Source organism: Pristiophorus japonicus, chromosome 7, assembly GCF_044704955.1.
Source record: "Pristiophorus japonicus isolate sPriJap1 chromosome 7, sPriJap1.hap1, whole genome shotgun sequence".
Taxonomy (NCBI): Eukaryota; Metazoa; Chordata; class Chondrichthyes; family Pristiophoridae; genus Pristiophorus; species Pristiophorus japonicus.
This window is the reverse complement of record NC_091983.1, coordinates 174,425,736-174,437,894: the sequence shown is the minus strand read 5'-3', so window position 1 is coordinate 174,437,894 and position 12,159 is coordinate 174,425,736. Positions and strand designations below refer to the sequence as shown.

Sequence of the window (12,159 nt, the reverse complement as noted above, 5' to 3'; positions counted from 1 at the left end):
GAGTGTTCGAAGATCATTCCCTAAAATCTGGCACCAAGCTCATGGTTGATAGGGCTGTAGTGATACCCAACCTCCTGTATGGCTCAGACATAGAGGAGCATGGTCTTGGTTAAACCTTGCCACTGGATCAAGACCTAGCTCTGTCAAGCCCGTGTGGTGGCTGATGTGCAACGGCCACCCCACGTTAAAAGAATCCACGCACAGGCATCTTCCACCCTTCAATATGTAATTCGGGACCTAGAATGTCAGATCCCTCATTGAAACACCTGTGAACTCATCCCTTTTTGGTGTGGAAGCGGATCATCCTCGATACGAGGGACTGCCTAATAATAATACATTCAGGGGAAAAGGGGAGAAAATTGTGTGGGGGGCAAAAATTATTTATTTAAAAATAAACTTGATAGAATGAAATCTCATGATTGCTGGTGCTATCAATTGCATTTTCTTGTAAATGTCAAAATTCAAGCCACTTAATTGCTGACAGTGACACTAGTTGATAGAAACATTTGTACAAGTCACATACTTAGGCCACTATTTTCCCCAGGATTGGGCACCAATTTTTTGGCGCCCAGCAATTTTTCTGGCTTGGATGGACATTTCAAAGTTTACCCAATGTTTGGGTGCTGGTGCCGACTAACAGCGCCAGAATTTTTGGTGCCATGTATTCTGGCACTGGTGTACTATAAAAAGGATTAAGGCCACTTTCCCCAACAACGTTTTTTTCTAAACCATGCACACAGACACATTGAATACCGTTTGAAAAAAGCATACCTACACTTAAAGACATCGGCCTGGCCCACTCCTATCCCTGGCCAAGGGTCCACCATGCCTTTTTCTAACAAATAACTGCAGTTTAAAATTAATGTAACTGAAATAAAACTTTTAAGGCTCCTCCTTGGTTGAGAAAACTGCAAGCAAATTAAATGCAAATCTTCCTCACTCCCCTTTTCCATCAAAGCTCCAACTGGATACAAATTGCCAAAGGAACTCCAAGAAACTCCAAAATCACCACAGCAAGATGAGGCAGAACTCCAGCAAACACCCAGGGCAGCCTTTTCCTACTCTTCAATGAAACCGACTCGACTCGCTGCTATCCCTGGCCAATGGTCTTCCATGAATATGGCCTGTTGCTATCCCAGGCTGAAGGTCCTCCTGATTTATTATTTATTTAACAGTGCATGCGCAGAGTTTGTTTTCTGCGCGTGCACAGTGAATTTTAGACGCACACTGTTAGCTCTGCCCCTGAGATGAACTTGGGTAGCGCGGTGCAAGGTTTTTTTTTCGACGGTGATGGTGGTTAGAAAAACGTGCGTACTGGTAAGTGGATGCCATAAATCTTCTTTGGGGAAAATAGGGGCTATAGTCCTTATGGAAAACAAAGCTGCTCTTCCCAGATTAAGAACATAATGCCATATAACTGTGTAATATGTTAATCTGAGGTAGCTAAAAATCATGATTTAAAGAAAAAAACCTTTCCCAGCCAGCTTTAATCGTATTCTGATATCTTTTTCTAAACCTGTGATATATTGTTTGACAATCAAGTAAAATGTCATTAATTAAACTGTAATCTAAAACAACATGAAACTGTTATTACTGAGCAATGGGATTCTGAAAAAACTCTTCTATTTAGAAGTCTTCAATGGAAAATAGCTGTTGGAGATATGTCTGGAAGATGGCTGGTAGACAGGTTGACAGTGTCAGCTATGGCTCAGTGGGTAGCACACTCGCTTCTGAGTCAGAAACTTGAGCACAAAATTCTAGGCTGACAATCCAGCACATTGCAGTACTGAGGGAGTGCTGCATTGTTGGAGGTAACATCTTTTGGAAGTGATGTTAAACCAAGGTCTTGTCTGCTCTCTCAGATAGATGTAAAAGATCCCATGGCACTATTTCGAACAGGAGCAGGGGAGTTATCCCCAGTGTCCTGGCCAATATTTATTCCTCAATCAACATAACAAAAACAGATTATCTGGTTGTTATCACGTTGCTGTTTGTACGCAAATTGTTGCTGCATTGCCTACATTGCAACAGTGACTACATTTCAAAAAGTACTTCATTGGCTGTAAATCGCTTTGGGATGTTCGGTGGTCGTGAAAGGTGTTATATAAATGCAAGTCTTTTTTTTTTATCGTACAATACTAATGTGGGGAAAATTCTTGAAAATAATTTTGTGTGTTACAGGTGGTTATTCCAAGAAGCCCCATCCAGGCTAAGGGATTATTGCTATCGTGCATAGAAGACAAAAATCCTTGTATCTTCTTTGAGCCTAAAATTCTCTACAGAGCTGCCGGTAAGTTTCCAGGTGTAGTGTTTTCTAAGTTCTGGTGTAAGATTAACACAGACTACTTTTACTGATTTTGTTGGAACTAATGCAGCAACATAAGCTAAGAAATTCATAAGTGTTTTATTTCATTGGAAAATACAAATGTATTTGGCAGGAGTCAAAACCAGACATTTATGTATGCTGGAGATCAAATAAGAAATTATTTTTTGTCGTATTTTTCGATGTTTATGTTGGCTTTCTCTTTTCAGTTCAACTAAGCACAGCAATATTGTACTGCACTTTTCAGAGCCTGACATTATTTTGTTAATAAAATAATTTTTCATAGTTGATCATTTTTCTATTTTGTGTAAGATTTGAAAGCTATCATTCTATAAATTTATTATAAAAATAGTTTTTGGTACTTAATCTTTTTTCTATTTTGAGTAAGATTTGAAAGCATTCTTTGATGTGTAAGTATGACACTGAAAAAATGCCTTGTATGAGGAAGAATATAACAAAGCCTTGAATTCAAAATTCACAGATTTCTGATTTCAGGAATAATGAAAATGGAAGTATGAAATTGGAGCCCAAGATTGCTTAGAGGATAAATTCACTCCAGTGTGCTACTAAACTATACAGATCACGAAATTCTTTGCTGAGCTAGCCGATTTCAGGTGGGCAGTGTTGAGGTGCAGTAATTGGATTCAATCTTGTGGGCTAGGGAGTGGAAAAAAAAACAAATGCAGGAAACAGTCTGGGTTACGCAGCATCTGTGGAGAGTTAATGTTGCAGGTTGATAACCTTTCATTAGAACTCAAGGAACAAAAATAGCTAAGGTTGCCATTTCTGATTGTCATTCAACAACTGGCATTTATATAAAGCCTTTAATGTAGAAAAGCATCCAAAGGCACTTCATAGAAGTGTAAAGACAAAAATTGGCAGAGCCAAAGAAGGAGGAAATGGCATCTCATCCAGGACTGGATGTCAGACAAGCAGGCTGACAACACAGAGGCAGTGGAGGGGTCGAGAGAGGGAACCTGGCATCATGGACCTGATTTTTGAGAGGTTTGTGACCGGGTTTTCGGCGCGATTTGAACCTCCGCGGCGAAAACCTGGTCACATTGGATCCTCAGGTACCTGTTTGCGGCGGTGCTTTTAAGAACCACCGGGGAGAGGTGTGCAATAACTCGGATTGTTTTTGTGTCCGAGTTTTGGCACTCTCCCGGACCTGTACGCCATGCCCAGAATAGCGACAGGTCAAACCTATCGGTAAGTATGAAAACCTGCAAAAAAGTAGTTAAAATTTAAAATTTTTACATTTTTTGCAACGATTCGATAAATAAGTGTCTTGTAAATGTTTATGGAATGTTTTTTTGGAATTTTTCTTTTTTCCCCTCCCAAGGTGTTTCGCAGCGCTCCCGGCCCCAGACTAAGGTTGTCGAAACTCGCGATTTGCGCCGCGAATGTTTGTGCAACGTCTCCCTTACCGGCGCAGACGTAAAGGCCGAAAGTTCGGGTTTGAAACGGTAGTGAAGCGAAAACGGTAAGTTTTACGTATCGCTACCGTTTTCGCTGAAAAACCCCGAAAGCCGAAAATCCGGCCCCATGTCTTTGGATGATTTCACCAAGGGGCAGCATATAGATGAGGAAGTGGAGGATGCCAAATATAGATCATTGGAGGAAATCAAGAGATCATGGTTCGGAGACGGGAGAGAAGTTGTTGCAGAGGATTCTCTGGCTACGACTGTACAGGTAGGAGTGGACCCAGGTGAGGGAAGTTCCACTGAATTGGACAACAGAGGAGAGACGTTGGAGGATGTTGGTGTCGTGAACTGTGTCAAAGGATAAGCCATTTAGGACCGAGATGAGGAGAAACTTCTTCACCCAGAGAGTGGTGAACCTGTGGAATTCTCTACCATAGAAAGTTGTTGAGGCCAATTCACTAAATATATTCAAAAAGGAGTTAGATGTAGTCCTTACTACTAGGGGGATCAAGGGGTATGGCGAGAAAGCAAGAATGGGGTACTGAAGTGCATGTTCAGCCATGAACTCATTGAATGGCGGTGCAGGCTCGAAGGACCGCAAGGCCTACTCCTGCACCTATTTTCTATGTTTCTATGTTTCTAAAAGTCTACAGACAAGTCGAGAAGGATGAAGAGGGAGAGTGCAGCAGGAGATTAGTGTGCAAAATTAAAGCATATGGTATTGGGGGTATTGTATTGACGTGGATAGAGAACTGGTTGGCAGACAGAAGCAAAGAGTAGGAGTAAATTGGTCCTTTTCAGAATGGCAGGCAGTGACTAGTAGCTAAGGTCACACTTACTCATTGTCTACAGTACTCAGTTACATTATTTATGAGCTTAACAACTGGCGACAAGATAGTGAACAATCATGCGAAAATGCAGAGAACTGTTGGTATCCTGGAGAAATTCTCAGAAGGGGATGATTGGGAGGCCTTCGTGGAGCAACTCGACCAATACTTTGTGGCCAATAAGCTGGAAGGGGACAAGAACGTTGCCAAACGAAGGGCGATCCTCTTCACCATCTGTGAGACAACAACCTATGGCCTCATGAAGAATCTTCTTGCTCCGGTGAAACCAACAACCAAATCGTATGAAGAACTGTGTACGCTGGTCCGGGACCACCTAAATCCGAAGGAAAGCATTCTGATGGCAAGGTATCGATTTTACACGCGTCAACGGTTTGAAGGCCAGGAAGTGGCGAGCTACATTGCCGAACTAAGGTGCCTTGCAGGACATTGCGAATTCGATGGATTCCTTGAGCAAATGCCAAGAGACTTCTTTGTGCTTGACATTGGCCATGAGATTATCCTTCACAAACTATTTGACTGTCGAAACACTCAACCTGAGCAAAGCCATAACGATAGCCCAGGCATTTATGTCCACCAGCGATAGCATCAAACAAATTTCGCAGCATAAAGAGGTTTCGGCAAGTACTGTACATAAAGTAATGTCGTTTTCAGGCCGGAATGCATGTGGCAGAATGTACACGCCTGCAGCTGCACGACCCCAGATGACCCAGAGTCCGCCATCAAGCGTTAATGCGAGGCAGTTAACACCTTGTTGGCGCTGCGGAGGTGATCAGCGAGCCAATCAATGCCGCTTCAAACACTATGTGTGTAAAGGCTGTGGAACAATGGGACACCTCCAGCGAATGTGCAGACGAGCTGCAAACCCTTCAAACCACCACATTGCAGAGGAGGATCGATGCATGGCGGATCAGGCTGAACTAGAGACTTGAACCGAGGAGGCAGAAATGTACGGGGTACACATCTTCACCACGAAATGTCCATCGATCATGCTAAAAGTCGAACTGGACGAATTCCAGTATCCATGGAATTGGACACGGGTGCGAGTCGGTCTGTCATGAGCAAAAAGGCCTTCGACAGGCTGTGGCGCAACAAGGCACACAGGCCCAAGCTTAGCCCCATTCATACCAAGCTAAGAACTTACACTAAAGAGCTGATCCCTGTTATTGGCAGTGCAGCAGTAAAAGTCTCCTATGATGGAGCAGTGCATGAACTCCCACTATGGATTGTACCAGGAGATGGCCCCACACTGTTCGACAGAAGCTGGCTGGGAAAAATCCGCTGGAACTGGGACGACATCCGAACGCTTTCATCCACCGCCGACGCCTCGTGCCCATGTTCTGAGCAAGTTCCCGTCGTTGTTTGAGCCAGGCATTGGAAGTTTCTCGGGGGCGAAGGTGCAGATCCACTTGGTTCTCATCCACCACAAGGCACAGGCGGTGCCATATATGATGTGAGAGAAAGTGGAAATTGAACTGGACAGGCTGCAGCGAGAAGGCATCATCGCGCCGGTGGAGTTCAACGAGTGGGCCAGTCTGATTGTTTTGGTTCTCAAAGGCGATGGTACAGTCAGAATTTGTGGGGATTTGTGCTCTGGCATGCGTTTGCCGGGTGAAAAAAATGCACCAGTCTTTGTTTGGTCTCAAGTTTGAGTTAGAAACTGACCAGAAGTCGCTCATATCGCTATTCTCAGAGAGCAAAGGGATTAATACCAATGCCTCTGCCCGCATCCAAAGATGGGCACTCACGCTGTCTGCATACAACTATGTAATTCGCCACAGACCAGGCACAGAGAACTGCGCTGATGCTCTCAGTCGGCTACCATTGCCCACCACCGGGGTGGAAATGGCACAGCCTGCAGACTTGCTCTTGGTGGTGGATGCATTTGATCCTTTACTGTCCCTTGTAAAGAAAAAACTGTGTCCTCTATGGGAGCTGGTCCAGCGGTGCAAAGACGAAATGTCCATACAGGCGAACTGTCTTTTGTGGGGCGATCACGTGGTTTTGCCTAAGAAAGGCAGGGAAACGGTCATATGCGACCTACACAGTACCCACCGAGACATAGTAATGATGAAAGCCATAGCCAGATCCCATGTGTGGTGGCCCGGCATTGACTCAGATTTGGAGTCATGTGTGCGCCAATGCAACACTTGCTCTCAACTGAGCAATGCACCCAGAGAGGCACCGCTAAGTTTGAGGTCATGGCCCTCCAAACTGTGGTCTAGGATCCACGTTGACTTTGCGGGCCCGTTTCTAGGCAAAATGTTTTTGGTTGTTGTGGATGCTTATTCAAAATGGATTGAATATGTAATAATGTCTGTAAGCACGTCCACTGCCACCATTGAAAGCCTACGAGCCATGTTCTCCACGCAAGGCCTGCATGATGTCCTTGTCAGCGACAATGGGCCGTGCTTCACCAGTGCTGAATTCAAGGAATTCATGACCTGCAATGGGATGAAGCATGTCACATCTGCCCCGTTCATGCCCGCATCCAACGGCCAGGCAGAATGGGCAGTCCAAACCATCAAGCAAAGCTTGAAACGTGTGTCAGAAGGCTCCCTGCAGACCCGCCTGTTCAGAGTCCTGCTCAGCTACCACACCAGAACCCACTCGCTCACCGGGGTTCCCCCAGCCGAGCTGCTCGTGAAAAGTGCGCTCAAAACAAGGCTCTCTCTCGTCCACCCTGATCTCCATGATCGCGTCGAGGGCAGGCGGCATCAACAAAGCATGCACCATGATCGTGCAAACTTGTCACGCGATTTGAAGTCAATGACCCTGTATTTGTACTCAGCTATGGACATGGTCCCAAATGGCTTGCTGGCACTGTCGTAGTCAACGAAGTGAGTAGGGTGTTTCTGGTCAAACTTGCCAATGGACTAACTTGCAGAAAGCATTTGGACCATCATAGGCAGTCCCTCAGGATCGCGGAAGACTTGCTTCCACTCTTAGCATGAGTTCTTAGGTGGCTGTACAGTCCAATACAAGAACCACAGTTTCTGTCACAGGTGGGACAGATAGTCGTTGAGGGAAAGGGTGGGCAGGGAGCCTGGTTTGCTGCACGCTGCCTGCGCTTGATTTCTGCATGCTCTCGGTGACGATACTCAAGGAGCTCAGCGCCCTCCCAAATGCACTTCCTCCACTTAGGGCGGTCTATGGCCAAGGACTCCCAGGTGTCAGTGAGGATGTTGCACTTTATCAGGGATCACGAGCAACCCGAAGAGAACACCAGCAACTTCGACCATCCAACACACACACAAGTGGCAACCGACATCACGGTTGACCACGAAGCTGAACTCACCATCCCCAGCAGCCCAGTAAGACCAGCTGCCCAGCAGCCCAGCGAAGAACCAACCAACTCACCCACACCTGCATTTGTACCAAAACGATCGATAAGGGAGCGAAAAGCCCCAGATCATCTCACCCTGTAAATAAATGTACTATTGACTTTGGGAGGGGGTGATGTTATGTATGCAACCCTAGACAACATGTATCATTCCGCCACCAGAGACATATCTGTTGGAGTGCCAAGGGATCCCAGCATCCCTTGGGAGCACTGTATATAAGCAGGTCTCGCATGCTGTACCAACACTCTGGAGTTTAAATAAAGGAGCTAAGGTCACACTTACTCATTGTCTACAGTACTCAGTTGCATTACTTTATTATGAGCTTAACACTTAGTATATTTCATATAAATTTTAAAGAATGGTAATGGAGAAAATAATGGGACAAAAGATAGACACATTGCCAGGATCTGATGATTTCCACCCCAGGGTATCAAAAGGAACAGGTGAGAAAATTGCAAATGAGTTGGTCATAATTTTCCAAAGCTCTTCAAGAATTGTTCTGTTGGATTGAAAAATTGCAAATGTTACTCCATTATTTAAGAAGAGAGGATGGGAGAAATAAGGGGCCCAAGTTTCCACACGATAAAAAACGGGCGCCCCTCCGAGCTGGGCGGCGGAAAAAAAACGCGCAATTCTGGAGCGCTTTGCAGCTCCATGTCTGCTTGGCGCGGCGCCCAGGGGGGCGGAGCCTACACTCGCGCCGATTTTGTAAGTGGGAGGGGGCGGGTACCATTTAAATTAGTTTTTTTCCTGCCGGCAACGCTACGTGTGCGCGTTGGAGCGTTCGCGCGTGGCCATTTTTGTAGTTCTTTGTAGTTGTTTAATTTTTGAACATTTTTTTAATAAAAGCACATTGCCATCAGCACTGAGGCTTCTTGCAGCAGTGAGAAGGCTGCAGGAAGACTCAAAGTTGAGGCAGCCGTTTCCCTCCTCCCCACCCCCCCTGCGGGAACGAACGGCTGCCTCCCCCGCCCGCGGGAACAAACGGCTTCCTCCTTTCCCCCCGCGGGAACAAACGGCTGCCTCAACTTGTGAGGCTTCCTGCAGCATTCTCCCTGGATGAAGCACTTTCACACAGGTAGGAAGATGGTTTATTTAATCTTTTCTTGGCTTATAAATGTTTATTCAGGTTGGATTTATTTGTATAATATTTGTATAAGTATAAATAAGGATTTATTATAGAATTTAATGACTTCCCTTCCCCCCCCTCCCCCCCCCCCCCCCTCGCTGGACGCCTAATTTGTAACCTGCGCCTGATTTTTTAATGTGTAGAACAGGTTTTTTCAGTTCTACAAAAATTTTCACTTGCTCCATTCTAAGTTAGTTTGGAGTACGTTTTTACCGTGGAAACTTTCAAATCAGGCGTCAGTGGCCGGACACGCCCCCTTTTGAAGAAAAAATTCTGTTCCAAAGTGAAACTGTTCTAACTGACTCGAACTGCAGAAAAAAAATGTGGAGAATTGCGATTTCTAAGATAGTCCGTTCTCCACCAGTTGCTCCTAAAAATCAGGCGCAAATCAAGGTAACTACAGACCTACCAGTTACTGGAATCTATAATTAAAGAAAAAGTGACTTAGCACTTGGACAAGTATGAGCTGTCAGGGAGAATCAGCATGGATTTTGGAAGGGTAGGTCATATCTGACTAATCTTGTTTCATTTTTTGAGGAGGTCACTAGCATGGTGGATAGGGCAATGTCTATGGATGTTGTTTGTATGGACTCCCAGAAAGCATTTGATAAGGTTCCGTACAAGAGACTATCAGCAAAAATTACAGCGCACGGATTTGGAGGTAACCTTGTGGCATGCATCGGTAATTGGTTGAGAAGTAGGAAACAGCATGGGGATAAAGGGTTCATTCTCTGATTGGGATGTGACAACTGGTATTCTCCAGGGGATCTGTGCTGGGACTCAGCTTTTCATGATGTGTGTTAATGCTTGGATGAAGATGACACAAATTTAGGAGGCACAGTAAGTTGTGTGGGTGGGTGCAGGAAGTTACAAACTAAGTGAGTGAGCAAAATTATGGCAGATGGAGTTCAACGTGAGGGTGTGAGGTCATCAACTTTGTATCTGGGTAAGAACAATTGTAATCGTTTTTTAGTAGCAGTTGTGGGGGAGCTAATGGATTTTAGGTATCCATATACACAAATCACTAAAAGCTAGTGCACAACTAGGTACAAAACTAATCACAAAGATCAATAGGAATGTTGACCTTTATCTCAAGAGGTTAGGATACAAAAGTGAGGAAGTGATACTTCAGTTGTACAGAGCCTTGGTCAGACCTCATCTGAAGTACTGCATTCAGTTTTGATCACTGATCTTCATGAAAGAGGGTACAGGCTTGGAAAGGTTGCAGTTTAGAATCACCAGAATATTACCGGAAATCTGGAACACACTCCATCAAAAGATGTATGGATCAATTGACATTTTCAAGATTGAGATCGATAGATGTTTGGATAAGGATATCAAAGGATTTGGAACAAAGGATGGGTAAATGGATTCGAGGTACAGATCAGCATGATTTAATTGAAAAGGCTTGAACTGATAAATGCATGCTCGTGTTCCTATATGTATATTTGCGTGCATATATGATGTATATAGGTGAGTATATATGTTTGTGTGTGAATATATTTGCATGTGTATATGCTTGGTTGGATGTATGAACATGTATATGCGCGTGGTTATATGCACATGTAAATTCACGTGTGTTTATGTATATGCATATGTGCGAATGTGTGTGTATATAAATATATTACCAAAAGTGTTTGTCCTCAGGATGTGATTGATCATCCCTGGTTGTGCTGTGAGGTGGTGATGGATTGTCTTCTTGAACCATTGCAGTCCTTGTGACGTTGCTGCCACAATGGTATTAGGTAGGAAATTCTAGCAATGTATGTCCAAGTCAGGATGGTGTGTGACTTGGAATGGAACTTGGCATTGATAAACCTGATGCATGCATGATTCCAGTGTTGTCATAGGTCTTTGATTAAATGGGAGAATTTACATTTCAAGCAGCTGCCCCATGTTGTGGTACAGTTCAGCACTATAAACGGGCCATTATAAGAAAAGATAAAATTGATGAGTTTCTGGAGATTGAAAAGGATAGTTTATGTAAGAGCTAGTGTTTAATGCTAAAGTATGATCTTTAATTTGTAAATGTACTGGCATTTCTGGATGTTTAGTGCCCTAGCTACTGTGGAAGTCTATTCCAACTTTGTGTGCAATAAAAACTTCTACTGGTGGATTGGTTACTGTTGTGACCTAGTGGGTATTTTCCTTAGCTGCAGCAGTTACATTCCTAAAGTGGTACATTCTGTTCCTCTGACTCATAAATATAAATTTTATAGATCTGCGGGAATCATGCCAGTTCTAACCACATGGTGTTAAAATACACGAACAACTTCCATTTTTTTAGTAGTTGAAACATTTTGATTGGTCTAAACATACAGATTGACCCAATACTAATTGGTTTTAGACATTAATTTACAAACTTTGTTCCTGGGAACATAATATTCACAATCTGATTGATGGAAGCCAAGGGATGGTATAACTTAGTACGAAATGCAGTTGGTATATTACAATTAGAATCATAGAATCATTGAAATTTATTGCACGGAAGGAGGCCATTTCGGCCCATTGTGTCCATTTGCCACTGTTCTGCCCACCAATTGATACCATGGGCTAGAAATTTACCTCCGATCGCTGGCGCTGGATCTTTAGCGGTGTTCCGGCGGTTGCATCTTTTGAACCGCTGGAATACCGCTGGTGCGCATTCCCACGGTTTTCTGCTCTTCAATGTTGGTGATGGCGGAGCGTTCTGATAGCGGGCGGTGGCGGAGGCCCAAAACTCGGCGATTTGTTTGGTTCTGCTTGCCTTTAGTAAGCATTGTACAAAACGCCCTGAAAACCTTCTCTGCGCATGCGCGGCCATTCTCCCACGATTTTGGGGTCAAGCGTGACCCTGCACATGTGCAGAGAAGACTGAGACAGCACTGGACAGCTTCAAACTGTAGAGGTGGGTGGATGTCAGTGAGAGCAGCTGTGAAAGGATTTTGAGGAGTACATTCAATATATTGAGTACATTTACTATTATTTGATAATATAATATAATATAATATAATGTAACTAGTAATATTATAATACATATTTAAAAAAAAAATTATTTAAATTCAAATATATATATAAAATAAATATCAAGAACATGGAAAATCAAGCTATGGAA

The 12,159-nt window shown here is 44.0% G+C and overlaps 1 protein-coding gene across 2 annotated transcripts in view; it reads left to right on the top strand.

The window, feature by feature from the left end:
- Positions 1-12,159, top strand: part of bckdhb (branched chain keto acid dehydrogenase E1 subunit beta) — a 541,209-nt gene that overhangs the window by 136,606 nt on the left and 392,444 nt on the right. For both annotated transcript variants that reach the window (XM_070885573.1, XM_070885572.1), the window contains exon 6: positions 2,182-2,290. In XM_070885573.1, coding sequence (XP_070741674.1) covers positions 2,182-2,290 — 109 coding nt within the window. The remainder of the gene's footprint in view (positions 1-2,181; positions 2,291-12,159) is intronic.